This window comes from Eumetopias jubatus, unplaced genomic scaffold, assembly GCF_037043125.1.
Source record: "Eumetopias jubatus isolate StellerSeaLion01/CBP00866 unplaced genomic scaffold, mEumJub1_p1.0 scaffold_1, whole genome shotgun sequence".
NCBI lineage: Eukaryota > Metazoa > Chordata > Mammalia > Carnivora > Otariidae > Eumetopias > Eumetopias jubatus.
This window is the reverse complement of record NW_028274807.1, coordinates 70448140-70475511: the sequence shown is the minus strand read 5'-3', so window position 1 is coordinate 70475511 and position 27372 is coordinate 70448140. Positions and strand designations below refer to the sequence as shown.

The following is a 27372-nucleotide window of genomic DNA, read 5'->3' as shown; positions in this document are numbered from 1 at the left end:
TTTGATCACTTTTTTGACATTGCACAGGGCACTCGTGATAATTTGAAGTCTCAGATCCTCCAGTGGTGATTTAGTAAGATCCCTAGGTTTCTTCTAATTCTTCTTTTTGGTCTCCCTAGAAACATATGCTGAAAGAGGGGAAAGGCCGGATGCTGCAGGCCATCAGTCCAAAGCAGAGTCCCAGCAGCAGCCCTACTCGGGAACGCTCCCCCTCCCCGTCTTTTCGATGGCCCTTCTCTGGCAAGACTTCCCCGCCTTCCTCCCCAGCAAACCTCTCCAGGCACAAGGCTGCAGCCTATGATATCAGTGAGGATGAAGAAGACTAAGTTTTCATCCCTCCTTTTCTCTTCCCTCCCTCTGTCCCATCACCTTTGGAAGCTCTCTGTTGAATTTCAAATTGTGATTCCAACACTAAACCTAAGGACAGCTACAAAGGAAAGAAAGTTGGGGCAGGAGGATGTAGGATGGGATCAGACAGCCCATCCTCCAAGAGGCATCACCTATCCACACCAAGAAAGAGGCTGACTACACCTCAGAAACCTGTTCTGCATCCATATACCCTCCCTACAGACTTGGCTTTACTGTTTATGTTCATGTGATTTTGACAGGGAAATTGTCATTTTTATTAATTTTTTTAAAAAATTAGTCTTTCAAATGTTGTAAGTAGAACTAATTCTTTGCCCCTGAGGAGTGGGCAGAAGGAAGTGGTGTATTACCCAGAGGCCTTTTCTTCCTGATACACTATAGTGTTTGCCTTCTGTTCGTGGCTTGCCAGTCCTTCAACCAATGAGCCATGCTGATGAGTGATTTCAGGGGGAGGGGAAATAGCATAATTTTGGTGTCCTTAAAAAAAAGCTAAAAGCTGAGTAAACTCAGTCACAAACCCCCTCAATGTACTGCTGGCACATGTGTCAATGTGGCTGTGAGAAGAAGGAGATCTGAGCCGAACTTTTCTTACTCCCTGAGGAGTTTCTTGTTGGACCCGATGGGGTCCATGGAAAGACACTGATGTGGATGGAACAGACCACATGGCATCAGCTGCGGTTTTCCTGCTGTGTTCATCTTCTCAGAAAACTCTGTTGCCCAGTTATTTGGGAGCTCTTGTCAATCTCTTTCCTACAGTCTACCTTTGAAGGAAGGAACACTTTCAGGTTTATTGTGATTGGGGATGGGAGTGGGACAGTACTCAGTCCTATAAAGGATCAAATTAGGTTAATTTTCCCATTTGGGTGTAAGTTCCTGGCCCTGCTATTTCAATGCTTATTACCTAGCTTCTTACAGAGGATACTTTGTAAATGTCTGCAGTTTGAACATGATCTGTTAATCCATGTTGCTCAAAGCCATATTGAATATTTAGAGAGATTTGCACAGAATTTAAACACAAAAGCATAAAGAAACACCCCCCCCCTTCCTAAAGCCTTATCTTGAACTCTGTCCTTCTTAAAAATGTTCTTAGGGAACTAATGCTCCAGGTGGTGTTTCTTTTCCTCTGAGAGTTGCAGTGGTTGGGACTTCCCTCTGCTGCTCCTCCAGCAGGCCACAAAACATGACAAGAGAATGGCAGGTTCTCTCCCTTTCCCACTTGTGCCTGGTGGTTATGGTCCCACTTCTCCTGTTAGGTTGCCCAGGAGGATTCGTCACTTATATTCCACATCAGAGATGCTGAAGCTTGACACTTGCAGTTGAGTGTGAGCTCATTTTAAGCCTCTAGCATTCTGCAGCTACATGAATGAGCAGACCATCATCTTCAATAATCCTGTAGCTGGGTTCAGGGGGAAAATTGCTTATGTCCAGGCCCCACCCTGTCACTCATAAATACCCCTTGTGGGGGTGGAGTTTTGGTGTTTTCAGCTAAGAAAACTGCATTTTATCTTTTCTTGCCCCTATGCTAGGGCTGTGAGCATCTCATAGTCTCTTCCCTAAATACTTTCTGGTAAAACCTGCTCTTCTGCCTGAGGATCAGAGGCTAGAATCACTGCCTGCTTGCACTGCAGGACTACCTGGTTTCCTAAAACTCCCAACACCCAGAGAGGCAGAGTAGAGACACAAAGAGAGGGAAATCTCTTGTTGTCCTGACAGCTTATGTAAACTACATTTCTGACTCTTCTCATGAAGTGCTATTTTTGCTATCAAATATGGTTTACGTGAGCTTTGGCTTGGAATCCTTTTTTTGAAACAGTTCAAGTTCTTGTTTTCCTACATTAACCAGCTTCATAGGGTCACATATTTTAACTTTTCTGCTTTAGTCTTCCCTCTTCGGGAATTCTGCCTATTTCTGTCTTATTCTCCCTGGTATAGAAAGATGATGAAATCATCACTGAAGGTCACCTACCTGTTCCCTCAAAGTACATATTGGCCAAGCGTATTTGGCAAGGGAGATGCTCAGAATGTGGTTTTCCTCTCTGCATGTCACTCCTCTCAAGTTTACTATCTGGGACCTCTTCCTCTGCTCTGTCAGTGGGCTACTTTGGGCATTCCCTGCCCTTGGAGTATAACCGCTGTGCTGATAAGTTCTGTGAGACCGCCAGGGCCAGCATATGCACACGTGCTTGGAAAGCCCTCTCACCCCTTTTGACGAGCCTCTGTGGCCTCAGTCTCCTAACACTAGTGCATCCTCAAATAATTTTGACTTAAAGCTATAACTTTTATTGTGCGGCATATTAGTTACTTTGGGATAAATGTGATCCTAGGTGCTGGACAAGGATGGGTGGAGGGAAGAAGCTGTTGGGATGATGTATTATTTGATCATTTGTGCCTAATTAAATGAAGTTAGTGGTTTGCCTACCATGACCATGCCTGTGATCTGTAAATCTTCTATTATTAATTTTAGTATTAACTGTTAATATTGATTTCTAATATTAATATTAATTAGCCATTTCCCTGAATCCCGCACACAAAGCAATAAGCCAAATGTAGTAGAGATGGGAGAGCCTTAAAGCCTCTGAAGCCACTGGTTGGCTTCAGAGCTCAGTCTGTGAGACAGAAGGATGGAGACAAACCCAGGAGCTGGTGCTGAGGAGGTGCTACTTCATTTACCCTGAGATGGCTGGGCCGAAAGTGTGCTCTTTTCATACACTAGACTCAGTAGCACTAAGGAACAGAGATTGAAACTTGAGAGGAGTAGAAACAGATTCTTTGTACTGGCTGCAGCTGTTTCTGATAGAGCCAAAGACCATTATTTCACAGAGGCTTGGGTAAGAAGGCTGGGGATAGGAGGAGGTTGAAGATGCTAAATAAGAAAAAATATGAAGCATTATGAGGTCAAGAGAACTTCTGACTTTTTCTGATTGCCGATAACCCAGCACCCGAGTTAGATTTTTCTTATTTTACTTGTGACCACACAACTGGTCAGGCAGCCTCCAGATATTCCGCACCCCGCCCCTCCAGATGGTTCTTCACAGTGCTTTTGTTTCTCCGGATTATCTTGATTTGTGGGGAGCTTTTGTTATTCTGGAGCTCATTGCTTTTTTGACCCTGTTCTAGATCTCTGTCTAAAATCTTTCCAAATCAATTATCTTTTGCTGCTTTTCTTTAATTCCCTAAAAGCCTTAGCGTCTACATTTTCTGTCAGCACACACTTTCACCAGAAGTTGAACTAATACAGGTAGGAAAACCCCCTTAGCAATGTTTTTAACTAATGGTATTTTTTTTAAGCTTACCAGTGTAAGTATTTTTAAAGATTGTATTTTTCAAAATCATACAATGATTGTTCTTGTTTTCTCTCATAGAATAGATTGTCATGGGATAAAGAGTGGTCCCTAGCTTCTATTTTTCCAAATAAGTAGAACATGTTCTTGGGATTATACTATTAAATGTTAATTTTCTTTAAAAGAAAGAAGAAAGATTTTCTGTCTGCCAAAGTTTTATGTTAATTCTCAGATTGGGATAGAAAACAAAAGTGCTAGGTTTAACACTAAGATGACTCAGGTTGTGTTCCTTTAGGTTTAAAGAGGGCTTTCCCACCCTTCTTAGGGGGCACTGACTGTTTTAAACACAGAGAGTTGATTGGTTGGGTTGCTTTGTATTGAGGATCTTGAAAAGAAAAAGGCGTGTGGGAAGAAACACTGGCCTTGGTGTGAATGTTAGCCCCATCCCCAGTGCCATCATCCACAGGGCGTTTTCCTCAATCGGTGTTCAGTATATTGTTTTCCTATGTGAGTGTTATTAATTTGTTCAGTTATTTTGGCCTTCGTCATTAGGCAAATAAAGGCAAAGTGGTTTTACCTAATGTTCTATTTCCTGTGTGTTGGACCTGGTATACATGTGTATAAGATGTTTTATGTATTTGGGACTTTTACCTATTTTACCTACTCTCAGTTCCTTGGCTTTTGCATCCTAATTTGTCTCCTCAGAATTGTTCCATGACCATATTATCAGGGAAATCCTTTTGCAGCTTTGCACAGAAGGCCCAAAAAGCCATTGTGCCTCTAAGGGAGGCTGATCCAGATCTATGAGGTCTAATGTCATTGGTGTCCTAATGACATCTTCAGAAGCCTGGTTTCTTTCGAGACTTTAGGTTTGTACTATTTTTGCCTGGTTGAGTTCTTTTTTTTTTTTTTTTTTAGTTGACATACAATGTTACATGAGTTTTAGGTGTACAACTTAGTGGTTTGACAAGTTTATACATTATGCTATGTTCACCACAAGTATAGCTACCATCTGTCCCATTACATTGCTATTACAATATCATTCACTGTATTCCATTTTTTTAAAAGATTTTATTTATTTATTTATTTGAGAGAGTGAGAACAGGTATGCATGGGCAGAGGGAGAAGGGAGAGTCTTAAGCAGACTTTGCACTGAGCACTGAGCGTGACACAGGGCTCGATCTCATGAGCCTGAGATCATGACCTGAGCCAAACTCAAGGGTCAGATGCTTAACCAACTGAGCTACCCAGGCCCCCCTCATTGACTGTATTCCTTATGCTCTGCTTTTTATTCTTGTGACTAACTCATTCCACAACTGGAGGCCTGTATCTCCTACCCCTCTTCACCCATTTTGCCCAACCCTCACCCCCTCTCCTCTGGCAACCATCAGTTCTCTGTATTTATAGTTCTGATTCTGCTTTTCGTTTGTTTATTCATTTTCGTTTAGATTCCGTTTATGAGTGGAATCATATGGTATTTGTCTTTCTCAATCTGACTTATTTCACTTAGCATAATACCCTCTAGGTCCATCCATGTTGTCTTGAATGGCATGGTCTCAGCCTTTTTTTTTGTGGCTGTGTAATATTCCATTGTATATGTAAACCACATTTTCCTTATCCATTCATCTGTTGATGGACACTTAGGTTGCTTCCATGTCTTGGTTATTGTAAGTAATGCCGCAATAGACATAAGGGTTTGCCTGGTTGAGATCTACTCCTGTTCTTATAACAGGCAAACTACCATATACTTTCCCCTCTTTCACTGGCTTTGGGAAAATTTATAGAGTGACCTTTCAATATAAGCTTCAAGGGCTAATAGTGTTAGCCACAGAGGCAATGTACCCACTTACAGAATTTTAAACTCATCCTGTTTATTATAAAACTTAAAACACCTTCTCCAGGCAAGATCCCAAATAATTGCATCCTGTTCCATAATTCTCCTTTATCCCCTATAGTCAAATGTAATCTATCAGCTTGTGCTGAAAATGGAATCCATCCCCATTTGGTCACGGTTGAGGGACAGTGAGGAAATCTTGTGCCTGTTTAATGTGTACAGTGTCTCTTATCAATGTCCACCTTGGACTTTGAGGTCAAATCCAGGTCTGAGGAAGCAAAAGGTTCATATCCAACCTTGTTGTCTTTCCTTCGGTAGTACATGCGTGTCAGCACAGTCAGTAGAAAAGTCTCCGGTACGAGGAGGTGGCAATTCATCACTGCAGCATGGAGTGAAATATAAGTTATGCCAAATCGTAGAGGTGGTACCCCACTAGCAGCCCTGGCATATGAGTTCAGCAACACTTTCCCCAGTTTGTCCTCAAGCCAAGTCTAAAGATATTAAGTTGTCATAGGTAACATAGCAGATTAATGGTAGAGCCAAAACCAGAACTTTACTCTCTACCTTCTGCAAACTGAGGCTAGAATTAAACCCCGTTTCTTTTGTGTGTTTTATTATCATGACCTTCCTTCTTTTTTTTTCCTGAGAGAGATCGAGCAGTGGGGAGGGGCAGAGAGAGAGAGAGAGAGAATCCCAAGCAGATTCCATGCTTAGCATGGAGCCTGATGTGGGGCTTGATCCCACAACCCTGAGATCATGACCTGAGCGGACATCAAGAGTCGGATGCGCTTAACCAACTGAGCCACGCAGGCGCCCCTATCAGCATGACCTTCTGCTTTCAAACCACACCCATTCCTCTCCCAGAAGCTGAGGATTGAACCTGTGGCTTCCTGGGTTGGCCGTCAGGGCTGGCCCCAAGCTGTGGGATTGCAGCTCTCCTCTATGTGGTCAGAGAAGTCACCATCTCCTTAAAACCCCACTAGGATTTCTCAGGTGATCCCTTTCTGAGTATTCTGACCAGAAGCCAGGCTGGCCCAACCTCTCTTCCAAGGTCCTCTCTTCCCTGACCCTCCTTTATCACCCATTCTGTGATGAGAGAGGAACTCTCTGTGCTCACCTTGAGACCTGATTTTAGAGGAAAAGGGAGGTGAACAAGCAATCTGCCCGCTGTTGGCCAAGATTGAGAAGATGGATGGCTGCAGGGCAGTCAGGATGAGGAGTACCTGCAGAACAGAAGAGAAGCAAGGGCAGGGGGGCATTGAGGCCAATGGGCCCACTGCTGTGCTTGGCCTTCCACAGTGCATTCAGCTGACCTTTCGATCTGTGCACTTACAGAGGGCTAAAACTCACTTAAGTAAAGTTTTGTGGAGTTTTAATCTTTAGGCAAATTACAATCTTGTCTTCTACCCAATATTTTACGATTATTTGTGACAAGAAACAAGAACGATTGGGGGTCCATGTTTATTTCCCTATCTCAGCCATGGCTACCAATGAGCACTCAATGGATGAACAAGGTGGATGGTTAGAGAAGACTATTTCCATCTGGCTCAAGGACCTGAGATGCCCTGCTCTTAGAAAGGGGCAACTGGCCATGAAGGAAGGCGCCCTTGAAAAATCTCTACCATGCCAGGGGGTGGGCAGAAGGGGGAAAAGGGGAATTAATGTTCAATAGGTACAGAGTTTCTGTGTGGAAGGCGAAAAAATTCTGGAAATGGATGGTGGTGATGATTGTACAACAATGTGAATGCACTTACTGCCACTGAACTGTACACTTAAAAATAAATTGGTAAATTTTATGTATATTTTGATACAATAAGAAAAAAAAAAGAAGAAAAAAAAAATCTCTGTCCAGAGGCTCCAGCAACACCATGTGTCTTAGTACTTGTCCTCTCTGAGCGCACTTTTCTGAAGTGTCAGCCTCTTCGAGGCAGGCTCAGCATGTCCGGGTGTCTCCATGATAGTCCCAGGCAAGGTCGGCAGTCACAGCATTTTTAGCCTGTGGCAAGACCCTAAGTACTTCTGGGGCCCAGATCCTTTTTGCCCTTTCAGTCCCTGACTCAATTCAGGCTCTTCTGGCCTCTCTCTTCTTCAATTCTACCAACTATATGCCCAGAAATCCACATTTTGGAGGCATCTGCTTAGTTCAAATGAGAATTTATGTGAAAGCACACTATTAACTATAAAGCAGTCATGAAGCTGTGGGAATAGGAGAAGGGCCTAGCTAGGAGACAGAAAGAGTGGAGAGAGAAGGAAAACAAGATTGGATTAGAAATCATTGCATTTGGTGGAAGTCCTCTGGGCTTTAGAGAATGGAAAGTGTCAAAGTGAAAAATGTGCCTTGCAGAGAACTTTCAGAAGAGGTGTGCAGGCAGCCTGATGAGAAGAAGGAATGTGGATTTGAGAGTCAGATCTAGGTTTAAATTCTAGCCCCATACCTACGTGCCTTCAAGCAAGCCCGATGACGTCTCTGGGCCTCATTTGTACAATAGAAATAATAATGACTCCTAAGATTATTGTGAAAATTTAGATGTAATGTATGAAAAATCCCTAGCATGTGGTCAAGGTAGTTCATAACTATAATAACGCTGATGCTCCTGGTGGTGATGAATTACAGAGCTTTAGAAAGTGTTGGGTAGAAAAGAAAAGAAAAAAGCAAAAGGTAGAAGAATTTAAGGTTGATAATACACATTTTAGGAGTTGAACTGGGTCCCCTAAAACGATATGTTAAAGTCCTAACCCCCAGTAGTTCAGAATGTGATCTTATTTGGAAACAGCATCATTGTTTTGATTAACTAATTAGGTGTCATGAGTTAAGATGACATCGTGCTGGAGGAGAGTGGATCCTTATTCCCATATACTGTTGTCCTTATAAGAAGAGGAAAAGAGACACAAGACACACAATACATGCCATGTCATGATGGAGGCAAAATCCGTGATGCAGCTGCCAGCCGGGGAGTGCTGGCCAACCACCAGAAGTTAGGAAGAGGCAAGGAAGAATCCTCCCCTATAGGTTTCAGGGGGAGCATGACCTGGTAGACACCTTGATTTTGAACTTCTAGCCTCCAGAACTGTGAGAAAATAAATTTCTGTTGTTTTAAGCCACCCAGTTTGTGATCCTTTGTGAGGGCAGCACTAGGAAGCTATTACAGCACAGAAAAGCAAAAGCTGGGAAGGGGCAGGAATCATTTTCTAAAGCTCACAGGAAACCTAGGCTTAAGAAGATTCCCAGACCCACTTTTGGTCTTTATTAGTCTCATCTCCTAACCCCAGTTACTGGTAGCTCTAATATCAACCATCTTTTCTCTCTCAGGGTAGAGTTACCTGAAAGAGGGCAAATTTGGCTCCTATATTCTGCTCGCCTAGGTGTATCTTGGCTTGACGGAAAATGATGCCCAGGGTCCAGAGAGCCAACAGGGTGGACACACCGAGGAGAGTGTTGATCCACAGAGCTGTGCTCTCCTCAGAAATCTGGTGGCAGATGAGAAAGTAGTCAGTGAGGGAGGCGAGCTTTTTCTCCTCCTTTTATTTCTCTTCTTCCATGGTGGGAAAGGTAATAAAAAAGCCCCAAAGCTTTGGCCTATTCTACTCTCCTCTTCCCACCAGAGTCTCCAAGCCTCTACTTTTCCACGGCCACACTGTTGCTGGGGCTACCCTGTCTGTGGGGCCCTGTTGCAGGGGATGTTGGCTCCAGCTCTTCCTTCTAGAGCTCAGAGGTACTAAATGAGTCTTGGACTTTGCTGCCCCTTACTCCTGGCTTACGTCTGCTGGGTCATAGATGCCATCTGGGATGAGAAACAGGCCCACCAGGCTCAGTGTTATCTTGAAGAAGGCATACTGGAATGGGCCCAACATCAGCAGCTGAAGCTTCTTCCTGAAGGAAGAAGAGGGTTAGGAACATGAACCCACAGACTGCCTACTTCAAGAACATCTTCCAGCTCCCTCACTGGGCTCCTGAGCTGAAGCTCAGCTGCCATAACAGACACCAAAATGGCTCGATGGATGGGGATATAGGAAGAAGCCAGAATGTTGAGAGCATTGGAAACCCTCTTCTTGTCTCCCACTCACCCCCAGACCAGAATGCTGCCTTTGGGCAAAAACTATGTTGACCCCAACCTCATTAACCAAAATGGACACAAGGGACAAGTAAGTAGCCCAAAGTCCACTTTGCTCCATGTGGCTAAAGTTTGTAGGCAGCAGTGAACTTAAGTGATGGCAATCGGAGTTCTTCCTCTGCTCTCCTCACCCCTGAGTGGGTGCCCAATGTGTGGGTGGTGGCCGTGGGATGCCCACCCTTTCATCATTGGCTTTGTTCCATACCGGCCTGATTCCAAGAGACTTGAAGCAAGGCTGAGAGAGCCAGAGAGGCTCTTGGGAGAGTGCAGGAAGAGGCTAACCTGTTCCTCGAGGGAGCCTCTCCCTCCCACCTTACCTGGTGAGCATGAATGGGGGGCAGCAGGGGCAGCAGCAGCAGCAGGGGCCTGTGTGGACCATCATCGGAGTGTCTTTCAGTGTCCTCACTACTGCCTCCTTCCCACCAAAGCCTTCCACCATGACCCTCATCAGCAGGTAAAAGCATACTGCATAAAACCTGGAGTGGGAGCAGAGGTGGGCCTCACAGAGGGGGAGGTGGCAGCCAGCTGAGGGGATACCAGACTCAAAGGGTGCAACAGAGGTGGGGCTCCCTGAGGGGGTCATAGTAGGGACCAGGCATTCAGAATGTGTGACCCAGCAAGGGGGAGACAGGATAGGGTCCAGGGGCTGAGGATGAGAGGAATTGGGGCCTGTAGGAACAAAATGGTTGACTGAGGACGAACAGAACCAGAAGTTCAAGAGACCTGATTAGCACAAGTTGAAAGGGGCTAGATTCATGATCAATTAGTTTGCAGGGATTTATGGAAGGGATATGGGATAAAAGAAAATGTGGACTCTGGAGTCCTGGGTGAGTGGGGAGCAAAAGGGTACCCAGCTCAGAGCTGGGGGTGGGGCAGGACACTCACGAGGTTATGGCCATTTCCACGAGCATGAGGGAACGAGGGATCCAGAGCCCAAAACAGCAGAACACAGACACGACCTACTTGGAGAGGAGCAAGAAGCTGGTTCCAGCGAGAAGGGAGTCTTTTAGGGTTAGCATTAGGGTTAGGGTTAGGGTTAGGGTTAGGGGTTAGGGTTAGGGTTAGGGTTGTGCTCCAACTCTGGCAAACTTTTTTGGCAAGGCCTCAAGGAAGCAAAACCTTAATAATTGGAGTATCATTACTTTAAGTGGTTGGCTGCAAAAAATTCCTAATTTTTTAAAAATCAACTAATTTTAAAGTTTTTTTTTAAAATTCAGTGGTCAATTCCTTCCATATCTAGTGTTGGAGACAGCAGGTCCCCTAAGTCTCGTGCTGTTTTCCTATATCCCTGTAGTAGTGTTGGTAAGTTCATCCTTAGGAGGAACTGGGTCAAGATCCAACCTTTCCTTTTCAACATCATATGTTACTAGAGCATCTCTGATGATTTGAGATGGCCCAAGCAGGTGTCCTCTGCTAGAAAAGGACCTTAAGGGCTCCATTCTCCACCCCAGACACACACACAGACCGTACAAGGAATTGGAAGTCCAGTCTTATGGCTGGGAGCAAGCCAGAAACCTATATAATGTTTGTCAGAGTGAGTTAAAAAGGTCTACAATGTAAGGGTAGAGGTGAATATGTCCCCATGGAAAAAAAATTCTTTCCCTCTTTCCCCTCTGAGGAACCATTGCTTTCCTGTATAGGAAGGAAGCTTGCTTTTAACAGTAATACTGTGGCAGGAAGTAATGAGTGGGGCTGCTAGTGGGCTGAGCAGTTTCTGCAGCTGTGTTTGGCTCTAAGAATTCAAACTCCCTGTCCCACTGCCTATTGGCCTTCCAAGCATGGGATCCCGACTGCAAATGGAAATCCCATTACAGCCCCCCAGGCAGCCCTTTGCTGACTTCAGTTGCTGAGTTTAGAGGAATTCTCAAAATGGTTCCTGTCTCTTGTTTAGTCCCTCCCAAATGGCAGCTACAAGGCCCTTACCGTGGGTGCAGAGCTGCTCCAGAGCAGGGTCCTCCTCTTGATGGGGCACCGGGTGTTCTTGTACAGGTAGACAGCATCCTCCAGGAAGATGATGACCGAGCCCAGGGCAAACAAGGTCATAATGACTGTAAGGGCAATTTCCAGAGGGCCCAGTGCTAAAGTGGAAAGAGAGGCAGACTCCCCTGAGCTAAAGTCTAGGACCGAGGGGCAGAAGATGTGGGCTTCTTCATTTGGATCTAAATTGCTTTACCATATCTAGAATTATCTGGTCTAGGCTCCCACCCATGCAGAAGAATGGCATTTTCTTAGAATATCCAACATGTGGCTAAATGTGGTTATTCTTCTGCATAGAGGAAAGACTAGACCAAATAATTCTAGGAATGGTAAGGCTTATCTCAACCAGGATATAGACACCAAACAAGTTTTTACTTAATTAGCAAATTAATTTTTGCTAATTAATTTACTTAATTAGCAAAAATTTTGAATTAGGAGGTTGGCTGTGCCTAGTCAAGTTTATTACTTTCCAGTGAAAGGTGTCATGCTAGCAGACATGGACCAATTAACATTATAATTAAAGCAGAATGTAATTAATGGTATACTTTAGGGCTGTTTAAATTTGATTTCAAAAATTATGTCATGAAACTGGGACATTGGGAAGGGATTTTTTTTAAAGATTTTATTTATTTATTTGACACAGAGAGAGAGAGAGAGAGCACAAGCAGGTGGAGCGGCAGGCAGAGGGAGAGGGAGAAGCAGGCTCCCTGAGGAGCAGGGAACCCCATGCAGGGCTCGAGCCCAGGACCCTGGGATCATGACCTGAGCCGAAGGCAGTCGCTTAACCAACTGAGACACCCAGGCGCCCCCAAACCCATGTTATTTAAAGGTCGACTGTAAATTGTGCTTTTTCCCACAATAGAATATACACAGCAATAAAAAAGAATACTGATATATGCAACAAAACAGATTAATCTTAAAAACATAATGATGAGTGAAGGAAGCCAGATACAAGAGTATGTATATATATATACCATTTGATTTTGTTTATATAAATTGAAGAATAGGGAAAAATGATCTATAGAGGTGGTAAAGGTTAAAATAGTGCTCTCAGGAGGCATAGTAACTGGGGAGGGAGTACAAGAGACCCTACTGGTTGCTGGAAATCCTCTATTTTTTGATCTAGGTGGTGGTTTCACAGATGTACACACAGGCAAAAATGCATCACAATATACACTTGAGATCATTACCCTTTACTGTATATAATTTATACTTAAAAAAATGTCTCATGTCAACAAAGAAGATTGCAAAATTAGCCCAGTAAAATTATAACCATGTTTGGGAAGAGAAAGGTAGGAAAGAGTTGAAGAGTGGGACACGAATATCTCTCTTTATCTTACAAAGTGCAAAGTCAGGAAGTACTGCCTGTGGTTGGCACAATAAAAAATTATCTAAAGGGATAATAAATCTATAAAGATAACCAACTAAAAATATTGACATAATTGTAGGGAGAACGGAAGAAGGTCAGGGCTGAGAAAGAGTGCACACGAGTCAGGGGGAGGGGCAGAGAGAGAGAAGAATCCCAAGCAGAATCCCCGCCCCCCCACCTCCCCTGAGTGTGGACCCCCCCCAACCCCCTCCCCCCGCCAGGGCTCAGTCTCACAACCCTGAGATCACAACCCCAAGATCATGACCTGACCCGAAATCAAGAGTCCCATGCTCAATCAGCTGAGCCACCCAGCTGTCCCGATTCAGTAGATTTCTCAAAACCAGTGTCCGTTGTGGGAAGGCAGAGTCACTGCTAGAGGCTCTCTTGGCAGGATTTGCCCACCCCTGCTTGACCCTTGTCCTCACAGGCTCAGGGAAAGCTGAGAGTGAAAAGAGCCCTTTCAAAAGCCATTCAAGGCCAGAGACGTTCCCAGTTTTCACTGTCTTGACTGCTCGCTCCTCTTTGAAAATCTGCCCCACCTTGACTCCCAGAACCACAGTCCCCCTCATGGCCTCTGACCCTAAGTTTCTGGCACTCATCCCCTCCCACGCCCTGTGTTCCCCATCTCAAACATTGCAGCTCCGGTCTTCTCTGTTTATTGAGGTCTAGGATTTCCCTACCACTCCTTCAGCCTCGCAATAACCATGCAAGCTGGGCCGCCTCCAGAACTTGGTGGTGCTTGGTTTCTGCCCATTCAGCGTTTTTCCCTGAGCTCCCAGTGGCTGGCTTCTCCTCACTGAGTTCTCAGTTCAATGCCCCTCCTCAGCCAGCCTTCCCTGAGTGCCCTTGTGATGCTGCCCCCCCATCTGCCTCCCACAGTGAGGCTATTTACATATTTATTTACTTGCCTATTTTCTGCTGCCTCCCCCCCCCACCACCACCTTTGTAAACTCCTGGAAGGCAGAGACTTTGTCAAGCTTTGTTTGTTCTCTGTTCCATCTCCAAATGCATGGAACAGTAACTGTGGCTATTTGTTGAATGAAAGAAATAACTCCATGAGAATTCCTATTGTCATCTCCATTTTATAGGCTTTTCCAGGAAACTCGGCTTAGAGAGTTAAGCACTTGTCCATGGTCACACAGCCTGGAAGTTATGGGGCTGGGATTAAAACCCAGGGGTTTCTGGCTGAGCCCATACTCTTAACCATTTCGCACACTGACTCTTGGTGTGTGTTCTCATAGCTATGGGAGCGAATGTGGAGTGATATAAACAATGAAACCCAACCCTAAAAAGTTGTTTAAGTTTATGAAGTTGGGTGGGGGCATATGTGACTGTTCAGCACAGACATGATTTTGCAGTCTCTTGTAACTTCTGGCTTTGGCACTCTATATTCTCTCTCCTACTTGTAGTATCTATACGCTCTTGTATCCACTGCCACAGCACAAAAGCTGAGAAAGAGAGAAGTTTCTTAGCATCCATAGCCTGACACTACTGCTCTCCATAAAACTCGTTTATCTTCTTTGAAGATTGTCCCCTACCTTATTTTTCTGCATCTTAATAGATATTATGGGACAAAAGTGTTCTATGGCCAGAGGATTTTTGGAAATGCCTTAAACAAAGTTAAACCTGTTGCTTCCCATACTCAAGTTTTTAATCTGATTTACACTGTAATTTCCTAGTGGAGGTTATAGAATATAGCTTTTACAAAACTTATTTTTCTGTAGATTCTGTGTTCATGAGGCACTACTTAAGATTAGTATTCCGAGAAACACGCTTTGGGAAATGCTTGTCTAACTGATCATTTTGAATTCAATTACACCTTTAGCAACTAGCAAATTTCCCACTGTGTCCACAATAGTGAAAATAACTTTTCTTAAATAATGAAAATAATATTAGAGCATTAAAATTTTGAAAGAGTATCTCCCATAATTCTAGTTAGTTCCCAACCAAAAGTTATTTTCGTTTTTGCATGTTTGTCTTCATGGGAGTTAAGAGCATAGGCTCTGGAGTCAGAGACAACTGAGTTCAAAGGAAAATCCCACCTACTGCTTGCTCTTGACCTTGGACAGGTTATTCATCCTCTCATTAACCTCTTAGCACAGCACCTGGCATGTAGTATTTGTTCAATAAAAAGTAGCTTTAAAAAACACCCTGGTTAAAGTTCATACCTATTGTATTACTGCAATTATACTATAAGATTGCATACATTTTTGACTAGCATTTTACCACAGCCATCAAAAATGATTTTTATAATTATTTTTTAAATTACAAAAATTTCAAAATTAAAGAGAATAATAGAGCAAAAAGGAATATATATACCCATAACCCATTTTAAAGAGTGTTACAATATTGCCAATTTTGCTTCAAAAATTATTTTTAGAAACATAAAACATTACAGATGTATTTCAGGGCCCTTGTACATGCCTTCTGGATCATTTTCCCTTCCCCACCTCACCTCCCAGAGCTAACTACTGTTCTGAAGTTGGTGTATATCTTTTTCACTTATGTTTTAATTTTTCACAATATAGGTACGTACTCCACATACTATATTGCTTTGCGTTTTACAAAATCTACATAAATGGAGGCACCTAGGTGGCTCCGTTGGTTAAGCGGTTAAGCGTCTGCCTTAGGTTCAGGTCATGATCCTGGGGTGGAGCCTGAGGGCCCCCCTCTGACTTCTTGCTCTGCGAGGAGCCTGCTTCTCCCTCTGCCCCTCCCCCACTTGGGCTTGCTCGCGCTCTCTCTCACTCTACTCTCTCTGTCTCTCAAATAAATAAATAAAATCTTTTTTAAAAAAAACTACACAAATGGCATCATTCTGCAAAATGCTTTTCCCACCCAACATTGTTTTCATGATATTATTTTCATTACGACAAACAAATGCTTCCATAAATATTCTTGGCCGGGTCTGCTAAGCACATATGGGAGAGTTCTTTTATGCGGACACTTAAAATCAGAATTTCTGGGCTGGAGGAGATGAGAATCTGTCGTGCTGCAGCGAGCTGACCACTCTCCACAGTGGCTTTCCCAGCTAGACTCCCACCGGTGGTCCGCGAGCCCTCTCTGTCACCTCAGATTCACTGTAGGGAAATGCCATTGTTTCATTCACGGCTCCCTAATTCCTGAGTAGAGTATCTTTTTGTCCATTTATTGGTCATTTGGGTTTCTTCTGCTTGAACTGTCTGTTCACATATTTTACACACTTTGTATTGGGTAATTTCTCTTGTACTGACTTCTTATCCTTTGTTAGTTAGGCTTGAAAATATCTTCTCCCAGTCAGGGTGTGGCATTTAACGTTGTTGATAGTGTCTTTAGTTGTATAAAAGTTTGCTTATGGAGTCTATCTTCCTCATTTGTGCTTTCTTGTGTTTTATTTAAGAAATTATTCTCCACTCCCAATCATAAAGATATCTTTCTATATTGTCTTTTGTAAAAATGTGTGCATTTTGCATTTAGGTATTTAAGCTGGCTGCATTAAAGCTACGTTGGAGCGATTTTCACACGGATTTTTTTGTCTCAGGGACAAATACATTGTCCAGACCACTTCTTGAGGAGCCCGTTCTGCCCACTGGTGTGTGTGGCATCCCTTCACAGAGCGCGTGCCCAAGCGGGCTCTATTTCTGGGCGCCCTGTTCAGTTCCGTGTTTCTACTCGTTAGGTCCCTTGCACTTACTACTCATTGCTTGGTCTTATTATAAGTCGTAATCCCTGGTAGGGCAGGTACCCTCCATACACATTTTCAAAATTGTCTTGGCTTTTCCTGGCCCTTCACACTTTCACAGAGATGTTTGGATCAGTCCATTTAAAAAATCCTGTAGGGACTGTCATTGCAATCATATCACCGGCATTTCAAAAACATGTTTAGTAGTTCTCCCCGAAGACCTCCTCTTTAAATGGCAGCCAACTTAAGGAGCAACAGTTTACAGACGGAGGAGGAAGGGTTTTGCCATATCCTGAGGGCAAAGCCTCTTCCGGGCTTTCCGGTTTCTGGGAGTCTGCCCCTCACCCTGTGCCTGTTCCCCAGGGTGGTGGTTGCGGGCTCTTTTGCCTTCACTTACCCCGTCTAGCTATTTGCCAGGTAGCCCACTCTTTCTTCGACTTGCCTCTGTTCTCCAACCTCCCCTGTCTTTCCCTGACACCATTCTGGCTCAGACTCTTGATCCTCATGCTGGGCTGGGGCGATAACCTCCAATGCCTAGCCCTGCTTCTCAAGGCTCTTCTTCCCCGAAGTCCATCCTGTTTACTGATTAATGATTTTGCACTGTCCAGCCCCTCCCAAACTCAGCGCCCTCACCGGCTCCTTCTGTCTGCAGGATAAAGTACAACTCCTCTGCCTGACAGTCATCAGGCCCCACCTCACCTGCCCAGCCCTCTCGGTTGTCCCCTGCTTCTCCACCAGCAACCTGGAATCCTGCCCGATTAAGCTCCTCAGCGTCCCGGGAACCTGCCTGCCCCTTCTGTCTGCATCCCCACCCCAGCAGCGCCCACTGCCTGCTCTCCACTCTCTGACATTCCCCCTGGGAACAAGGCAGTGCGCTGGACTACCAGACCCAGAATGGTCTCCCTACTTTGAAGATCCTTGGTGCTTCTATTTGCACATTCTGTCGTAAAGCAATGTGAGATTGATTTTTACTGTGTAAGGCAGGGTTTCTCAATCTCAGCACTGTCAACACTTTGGCCAAGGTAACTCCTTGTCATGGGGGACTTTCCTTTGTATTCAGGGCAGCATCCCTGGCATCTCCACTAGGTGCCAATGGCACCCTCTTCTTGTGGCCACTGAAGGTCTCTACTCATTGCCAGAATTTCCTTGGGGGACAAAATTGCCTCTGGTTGGCAACTGCTAGTGTAAGGGAACACTTGTACCACAGCTGCACTCTGAACGAGAGGTTCCTCGAGCTGCACGTAGCAGCTAGCTCCTGGCACGGACCCGAGAGTAGCTGCAAAGCCTCTCTGGACTCTCTGGCGGTTGTCATTCGCTCTGCAACCAGGCTGAACGTTGTCCAAGCACATGCCTATATTGCCTCCTGATCCACACTGACTACATCCTGTTGGTCAGAGAGTCTACTCGATGAAGTGTCAGTATCAGGAAGGAGCATGGGAAAAAACATTAAAGATACCATAAAGGGGGTGCCTGGGTGGCTTAGTCGGTTAAACGTCTGCCTTGGGCGCAGGTTGTGACCCTGGGGTCCTGGGATTGAGCCCCACATCGGGCTCCCTGCTCAGTGGGGAGGCTGCTTCTCCCTCTCCCTCTGCCCCTCCCCCCACGCTCATGCTCTCTCTCTCAAATGAATAAATAAAATCTTTAAAAAAAAAATACCACAGAGTGGCGTCTGGGTAGCTCAGTCATTAAGCACCTGCCTTCGGCTCGGGTCATGTTCCCAGGGTCCTGGGATCGAGCCCCACGTTGGTCTCTCTGCTCAGCGGGAAGCCTGCTTCTCCCTCTCCCTCTCCCACTCCCCCTGCTTGTGTTCCCTCTCTCGCTGTCTTTCTCTCTCTCTCTGTCAAAATAAATAAATAAAATCTTAAAAAAAAGAAACATAACTTTATAAAAAAAAATACCGTAGAGACACAGACTCCTCTTCATCAATATCTAAGAGGTGGTTAATCATGCCATAAGAAAACAAAATAAAATACAGGTAGGAGCCACATTTGCTAGAACAACGCTAGGATCATTTGGTTGTCATATAGGCGGCCAGGGGATAAACTGAGTGCCATTTTCTGCTCTGCACTTTCAAAAGCAATTCAATATAAGATCTGATTGGCCAACATTGTCAGAATACTTCTACAGGTTTGCCTATGTTTTAATGACCACCCCTCTAGAATGATGTACACCCTTTCCCAAAGAGGCTATTATGCAGGCCCCAAGGAGGATTCTTTGGGGCTTGGATCATACGGGCATCATCTTGAGTCCCTGGATGGCTCTAGGGTTTGAACAGTGCTCCAGGCCAGTGTTCCCAACTTGCATGAGCTTTGAGGCTGGGATCTGTGGGAGGTCCAGCATGCAGCTTTGTCTCCCTGGCTAGGCTGCCATGCCCCTCATCTGGCCTCTTGGCTCCTTGAGGAGTTGCTCTTGTCCAAGGTCTTCACCATGATAGACACTCTCCAGGCTGGCCAGCTCAGGACCACCTCTTGTTAGCTGTCCTGGCTTCCTGCTGGGATGCTCATTTCTCCTTCCAGTTCCCTGGGGAGGGCCCCGACTCACCTCTCAGAAGCTGGGCTGCAGTGGGAGCGTGAGAGAAGCAGGCAGAGGGGATGTTGTAATTGGTTTTCAGTAACTCCAGAACATCTGCTGTGTACCTGTAGAGACACCAGCCTATGTTCAGAACTTGCAGAATTGGGGAGGCGAGGGGGCGGGTACCAGAAGGAACACCAATTATCTGACACTCCCTCAAACACTCCTGAGTTCAGGGAGCTTGTACATTTCCCCTCGAGGCCCCGATTCTTAGAGGAAATGGCAAATGAGCCCAGACTAGTGTGTAAGACACGCGCCACTTAGGCTATAGGCAGGCTTGGCTTCAGTGCCCAAAGAGTCCACAGTTCTCTCTCTCCACTTCCACTGGGGCAGCAGGCCAGGCACTGACCAGAGAGAAAGAGCAGGGCCTCAGAGAAAGAGTGGGCCCTGAGCACCAGGGATGGGTCCACAGCAGGTTGGGGTTTTGTGCCGGCCCCTCACAGCCACCCCCTCTGAGATTTTTCTCTTCCCAGTTGAGGGGCAAAGCCAAGGCTCTGAAGGATCACACTCTGGCCCCCAGGACCTCAGGGCCAGCCAGACCATTATTCGTCTGCCTCGTTCTGTGTCCTGGGAGCCAAAGGCCCCAGGAGGGAGATATGGCCAGGCCAGTGTGATAGGGAACACCATTGCTCAGCAACTGGCTCTTGGCTCTGGGCCTGCCACCCTCACTCACCTGGGGTCAAGCTTTATCTGAGTCCTGTCTGGCTCCATCGTCTTCTCTCCCTCTCTGGCTTTCCCAGCAAGCACTGAGGGGCAAGGAGGGGCAGGCAGGTGGGGGCCCTGAGGGAGGTGGCTCCCGCTGGTCCTGCTGCCTGCCGGCCCTTGTCCGAGTGAGGCCTGCGGCCACGTGTAGGGGCAATGGCAGGATCTTCTCCTCGCCGCTGTCTTCTCGGGCTTCCTGTGCCCACAAATCCCTAGAGCTTATCTCAGAGTTTACCCCAGAGGAATTTGATCCTCTTGGCTGGCGGAGATCCCTGGCTCCTGACTCCTCCCTCTCCTAGGTGTGGTCCTTCCTCCCTCCCTCCTCCTCACCAATGCCTTTGGCCACCCTTTGCCACCTGCCAGCCCTCATGCTACATACCCTCTAATGAGTCTTCTAGGGTGGGGGTGGAATAAAGTTCTCTATCCTCCCCACAACACTACCAGTCAGCAAACCCCCCCGTCTCCCAGAACCTGGCTGGAACTTGATCTCTGGTCCCCTGGAGACGGGAGAGTCAAGGCCAGCTCCCTGACTGCGTCGGCACTTTGGTCTGGCGTGCAGAAGGGAGAACAAGCTGGAAAAACCAGAGGAGGCCCACGTGGGTTTCCCCAATCTCAGCCTTCCTCATCCTGATGATGGGCTTACCCTGCCAAACAGCAGCCAAAGACCCAGCAAAGATGCAAGGGTACCTAAGAGGCCGAGTCGCTGAGTGAGATTTCTGAGCATTTTGACAGATTCTGAAAAGCTGAAAAGCCAAATTATATGTTTCTGAACTTTTTATTGATTAGTGATTTCTCTTCTCTCTCCAAGTAGATTTAAAGCCATTTGAGCCCAGGCATAGTACCCCTCGGTTCCTGGCACAGGGCCCAATACATACGGATTGAATGCGCTTTAGAAGTGGTCACATGACTGATAACTAGTGAAAGCTCGGCCACAGCAGCGGCAAATGTTTGTTGAGCATTTCTGGTGCCCCGGGTGCTGTAGGAAATGCAATACGTTCCTTATCTTGTTGAAACTTTACAACTGCTCTTGGAAGGTAAGTACTGTCTTTATTCCCATTTTACAGATGAAGAAACTGAGGCTCAGAGAAATTCTGATGCCAGGCTGGACAGAAAGCCATGAGAGTGTAGAGTGAAGGAAAAAGGGACCTAGGCCAGGAGCTCTGTTGACGTTCAGGTAAGAATTCTGAAAGTAAGAAAAGGGCCCAGGAGAGGGGCAAGAGAGTGGATTCTGGGATGGTGAGGAGCTACAATCAGAGGAAGCAGTTACTGGTGGGTACCAAGAGGACTCTCTGCTGCTGTCCCCGTACACCTCAAATGTCTCCCAAGGGTTGAGCATGGTTCTGTCCCTCTGTTACCCTCCTCCTAAAGTACAACTCTCAGGACAGGTCAGTGTAGGGATCCAGGAGTCTCAGGGACCCAGTTCCCTCCTGAGGTGGAGGGGATGGCAAAAGGAATACAAGGGCATTGACCCACAGAGGGTCACTTGCCTTGGTCCCACCCTGACAAAGACACAGGCTGACTCATCTGCCTCAACCATGTGACCGGAATACTCTCTGGGTCATTCATCTCTAGCCTGGTGAGAGGCCTTGAGCTTAACTGTCCCGAGGCCTGAACTTTAGACTTCAGCAGAACAGGTAACAGGGCACTGAAGATGTTCTCTGAAACTTCTCCAGGACAGAACTGAGGGAGGCAGGAAAAGGGGAATGAAGAGCGAGAGGGAGTCAGGAAAGGAAGGCGGCTGGGCTGACACTCTTTCTGTAGCAGGGGCTGGGAGGCCCGGGGGAGACTGGCTGATTCTTAGGTTGGATGACAATGGAGAGAGAAATGACGGGGTGTTGGTGAGAGGGAAGGCTTTAGCTCTGAGGGGGTACACTGCTGCCCCACCCAGAGTCCCTAGGTGGCCATCTTCCAGACAGCGTGACTCACGGATTAGTGGAGGGCAATGACGGCCTGACTCAAGGCCAGCCCAGCCCTAGCTAAGGTATGGCCAGAGAAGATGACCTGGACCAGCCAATCAGATTCTTCTCTTGCTAATTTTAGATAGCTTGCTGTCAAACACTGAATTTGGGGCCCAAGAGGAATGAATCATTCTTCATTTCATTGTTTTGGCTTAATTATTCTCACCAAATTATATGATCACATGATAGGACGCCTGTCACTTCAGTTTTGGCTCTCTCAGTGTAAGGACCATTTCTGAGAAAAAAACCCCAGAAATTTCATCAGTTTTCCTCAAGGGTCCTCAATCATTTGATATTTAAAGGCCATTCTCTCTTTTTTTTAAAAAAAAAAGTCTTATTGAGATTTAAAAAAAAGTCTTATTGAGATAAAATTCACATAACATAAAACACACATTTTTAGTTATGGTAAAGTATGTAATTCAGTGGGTTTTAGGGTATTTGTAATGTTGTGCAACTATCACCATTAATCTAATTGCAGAATATTTCCACCAGTCCAGAAAGAAACCTCCTACTTCCCAATTCTTCCTTCTTCCCATCCCCCTGGCAACCACTCGTCTATTTCCTCTCTCTATTGATTTGGTCTGATTCCGGACACTTACCTAAATAGACACTTATCATATAATACGTGGTGTTTCGTGCCTGACTTTTTTTATTTGGCATGTTTTCAAGGCTTGTCTCTGTTGCAGCATATACCAATACTTTACTCCTTCTTATGGCTGAATAATATTCCATTGTGTGGATATGCCGTATTTTGTTTATCCATTCTTCAGTTATAGACATTTAGGTTGTTTCCATTTTTTGGCTGTTATGAATAAGACTGCTACTTTTCCTGAACTGATTTACTAGCTCCGGTTGTGTGTGTGTGTGTGTGTGTGTGTGTATTCTTTAAGGTTAACTATATATAAAATTGTATCATCTGCAAATGGAGATTTGCAGTGTGGATGCTTTTATTGCCTTTTTTTTTCTTCCAGTATGTTAAATAAAAGTGGCAAAAGCAAGCATACTTGTCTTGTTCCTGATCTTACAGGGAAAGCTTTCAGTCTTTCACCATGAAGTATGATGTTAGCTGTGCGTTTTTCATAAATACCCTTCATTTGAGACAAGTCCTTTCTATTCCTAGCCTGTGGAGTGTTTTAATCATGGAATAGTGTTAGATTTTGCCAAATGCCTTTTAGCATTAAGACAACCACATATTTTCTTTCCTTCTCTCTATTACTGTGGGGGAGTACACTGGCTGATTTGTATACGTTGAATGGCTCTCGGGTTCCTGGGATAAATCCTAGCTGCTCATGGTGTATAATCTTTTTAATATGCTGCTGGATTCAGTTTGCTAGTATTTTGCTGAGGATTTTTGCCTCTATGTTCATAAAGGATATTGGTCTGTAGGGGGTTTTTTGTGATGTCTTCAGCTGGCTTTGGTATCATGGTAATATTGACATCATAGAATGAATTAGGAAGTGTTCTTTCCTCTTCTATGTCTTGAAAGAGTTTGAGGAGGACTGGTGTTCGTTTTTTCATGTCAGATAGAATTTACCAGTGAAGCTATAGGCCTTTTTTTTCTGAAGAGCCTACTAGGTTGTCAACCTTGTTGATTTTCCTTTCTTCAACTTTTAGCTGTTTTAGACTAGCTTCTGATTGGTTGATGACTTTTTGGGTGATTTAAATGGTATTTCAATATCACTTCTATCAACTTCATAAAATTCTGCTTCTTTTGCAAGATTTCAAATCTCCCTTTGTAATAAATTTTCATTGTACCTGCACTTGGCATTGTTCTGCAGTGCAGTTGAGGAAAAGGAAGATGTGAGTTTGACTGAAAGGTGATGTTTGAGTGGGGCCTCATTTCTTATTCATTAGTTAACATTTTCATGTTATGTTGTTTTGTTTACTACATAGCATCATAAACTTAGGGATTCAGATAATGACAACTAAGAATGCAAAAAGCCCCAGATCCTAAAACCACCAACATCAAAATATATGGTGCTAAATTCAATAAATAAATAAAACAAAATGTTTGCAACAGACTCTAGAGTTCAGCATGCACGATGCTTGTTAGGGAATCATTTTGGAATCAATGCCTGCAAAAGCGAAGGAAAGGAAGCAGGACTGAGCAGAGAAGTCAATTTGTGGTAAAGGGCCCAACAACAGCCTCAGCCAACCCAGAGGTCACATAGGGGCTGGATGGCCCTTCAGGATTGTCCTGCATTAGGGCAAAGTGTCTGGGCCTTTCTACTTCATGTTGATCTCTCCTTGAAGGCAAACTGCTATGGAAGGAGGTGGGACATTGGTGAGGTAATTTTCGTGAGGGGAGGCACTCCCCAAAGCTGAAGCCATCTTCTAGAAACTGGGGGATAAGTTCTTCATTCCTGAGGGGGGTCTGGGAAGCCCCTCACAGTGCCACCCACAGATCTTGGCATATATGAAGAAGTCAGAATCTGCTGGGAGAGTGAAAAGAAAGCTTACTCAAAACTAATGCTGGAATCATTGATAATAATGATGTGAGAAAAAGACACATTAGACTTTTACCTTCTATCTTACCCCTACATTAATTTCAGATTAAAGAATTAAACGGAAAAGAAAACAGGAAATGCAGTTAAGTATTCATCAGATAGAAGGAGAGGGGGAAACTTTGAAGTAAGACAAAGTGGTGCTAAGGAAATGATGAATAGATTTGATTACATAGAAACAACAAAAGTTTTACATTAAAAATTGCACACAAAAGGGGCGCCAGGGTGACTCAGTCAGTTAAGTGTCCAACTCTTGATTTTGGCTCAGGTCATGATCTCGGGGTCATGAGATCGAGCCCCACATCAGGCTCCACGCTCAGCGTGAAGTCGGCTTGAGATTCTCTCTCTCCCTCTGCCCCTCCCACTGCTCCCACACGCTCGAACGTGCTCTTTCTCAAATAAATAATAAATCTTTTTAAAAATTACACACAAAATCAAAAGGCAAACAACAAACTGGAAACATATGTTCAAGAAACACAGTCAAAATTTTTAATATAAAAGAGCTCCTGCAAATCAGAAAGAAAAGCCCAACGCTTCTACCAAAAGCAAAATGGGATATCACTTGACACTTATTAAGATGGATATTATTTAAAAAAAAAAAGAAAGAAAAGTGTTAGCAAGGATGTGGAGAAATTAGAACCTTATGCATCATTGGTGAAACTAGTATAGCTGCTGTGGAAAATAGTATGGCAGTTCCTCACAAATTGTACATAAGATTACCTATCATCCAGCAATTGTACTTCTGGATATATACCCTAAAGAATGGAAAACGGGGACTTAAATAAATATTTGCACCCCTGTGTTCATAGCGTTATTCATAACAGCCCAAGGTGAGAACAACCTAAATGTCCATCAGCAGATGAATAGGTAAATCAAATGTAGCAAATACACACAATAAAAAATTATGCACCTCAAAAAGGAAGGATTCTTTTTTTTTAAGATTTTATTTATTTGACAGAGACACAGCGAGAGAGGGAACACAAGCAGGGGGAGTGGGAGAGGGAGAAGCAGGCTTCCCACTGAGCAGGGAGCCCAATGCAGGGCTCTATCCCAAGACCCTGGGATCATGACCTGAGCAGAAGGCAGACACTCAACGACTGAGCCACCCAGGTGCCCCCAAAAAGGAAGGATTCTGACACCTGCTACAACATACCAACTTTCAGGGCTGCTAAAGGCCAATGATGAACCTGAGGACATTATGCTGAGTGGAAGAAGCCAGACGTAAAAGGGGAGATACTGTGTGAATCCACTTACATGAGGTCCCTAGAATAGACGGATTTATAGAGACAGAAAGTAGAAAAGTGGTTACTGGGCGCTGGGGGATGGGGGAAGTGAGGAGTTATTGTTTACTGGGTACAGAGTTTCTTTTTTTTTTTTTTCAGTGTCTACAATCAATTTTATTTTAATATAATCTAAACACATACCATTTAGAAAATACCAAGAAAAATTTATGTACAAGAGTTGATGCTATTGCATTTGGATAAAGCTGGCAAGTTCTTGCTACTAGCATAGCCCAGGAAACACCACCGAGGAAACCTATTATATTGGAATAGATGTTGTGGCGTTTGGCCCACAGTTTGATAGCTCTCAGAGTTAACCTGAAGTTGTCAATGTTTGGTACTAGATGTAAAATTTCATCAGTTACCCTGCAACCATTAAGACTTCTTATGCATCTTATATCTAAATTCTTAAGCAGACTGTCATCTCGTAAGTCCAAGTCTTCTGGAATAGTCTGCAGTGCTAGTCTTGCAAACAAAATATCAATCTCTATCCCATCAAAACACAGTTTGATAACTGGTACAAATGCCTCTTCAACAGCTCTTAAATCTTTTACTTCTTCCTGTAATTTCAACTTATCATAGAATGAGGTGAAAAAGTCACTTCGATCAACATGTCTTGGTGCAACACACAACGCATCAATATCGGCACCTTTTGTATGTACTCCTAATCTGTAAGATCCAAATGTAAAAATTTTTCCTCCAACATTTTCAATTACGGATTGTGGAAGATTCTTGCTTTCACTGATTTCTCGTATCCACTCTTTTACCAGGTTATTTAATTTCCCCAAAATTAAAATCCTGCGCTGCAGTTCCTCTTCCTCTTCAAAAACCCCAAAGGGCTTCAGAGTCTCAATTAGTTTCTGTGTAAGCAGGCAGTCAGTCTCCTTGGGGGCTGCTAAGCTGATAGGAGAGGTAATGCCATAATGCTTCTGGGGCGGCTGTGTTTGTTGTGATCCCTGCGTTGTAACTGGAAACGGCATCGTCTCCTGCGCCGGCACCGCCCAGTCCCTCCCCCCCCCCCCCACAACCACCGCCGCTGCCGCCCTGGGCATGATCCACTGAGGCGGGAGGGAGGGGGTGGCCTGCCTCAGCCCTGGGTCCAACCCCACTCCCGCACCGCTCCCGCCGCTTTAAGCTCTTCTCCTCCTTCCCCTTCGTCCTAACATGGGGTACAGAGTTTCTGTTTGGGATGACGATAAAAGGCCTGAATGGACGGTGGTGACAGTTGCACAACATGGTGAATTTACTTAATGCTGCAGAACTGGACATTAAAAAGTGTTTAAAATGGTAAAATTTATGTTATGTATATTTATCACACAAGAAAAAAAAGAAAAATACCCCAAAACTTCCACATTGAGATGTGAGCAAGCAAAAATGTAAAAGGGCAATTCACAAAACAACTACAAGAAAATGACTTCTAGATGTATAAGAATACTTAATTTTTTAAATTAATTAATTATTTTTTTATTTAAATTCAATTAACATATAGTGTAATATTAGTTTCAGAGGTAGAGTTCAGTGATTCATCAGTCTTTTTTTTTTAAGATTTTATTTATTTATTTGACAGTGAGAGAGACAGCGAGAAAGGGAACACAAGCAGGGCGAGTGGGAGAGGGAGAAGCAGGCTTCCTGAGGATAAGGGAGCCCGATGCGGGGCTCAATCCCAGGACCCTGGGATCATGACCTGAGCTGAAGGCAGACGCTTAATGACCGAGCCACCCAGGCGCCCCTCATCAGTCTTCTATAATACCCAGTGC

General features: G+C 44.7%; 2 protein-coding genes and 1 pseudogene across 3 annotated transcripts in view; 1 reads left to right on the top strand and 2 right to left on the bottom strand.

Moving 5' to 3' along the window:
- Positions 1–4228, top strand: part of PCYT1A (phosphate cytidylyltransferase 1A, choline) — a 50002-nt gene extending 45774 nt beyond the window's left edge. For both annotated transcript variants that reach the window (XM_028101021.2, XM_028101019.2), the window contains exon 9: positions 120–4228. In XM_028101021.2, the coding sequence (XP_027956822.1) occupies positions 120–326 (207 nt within the window). In that variant the 3' untranslated portion in view covers positions 327–4228. The remainder of the gene's footprint in view (positions 1–119) is intronic.
- Positions 4229–5690: 1462 nt separating this feature from the next.
- SLC51A (solute carrier family 51 member A) lies at positions 5691–19894 on the bottom strand. The gene is made up of 9 exons (XM_028100811.2): positions 19845–19894; positions 19142–19236; positions 11517–11671; positions 10479–10552; positions 9911–10069; positions 9241–9352; positions 8803–8949; positions 6599–6704; positions 5691–5860 (listed from the first exon to the last, which is right to left on the bottom strand). The coding sequence occupies exons 1-9, from the start codon at positions 19880–19882 to the stop codon at positions 5691–5693; spliced, it is 1056 nt and encodes a 351-aa protein (XP_027956612.1). The 5' UTR covers positions 19883–19894.
- Positions 19895–25714: 5820 nt separating this feature from the next.
- Positions 25715–26626, bottom strand: LOC114207014 (poly(A) polymerase alpha pseudogene; annotated as a pseudogene).
- Positions 26627–27372: the final 746 nt, after the last annotated feature.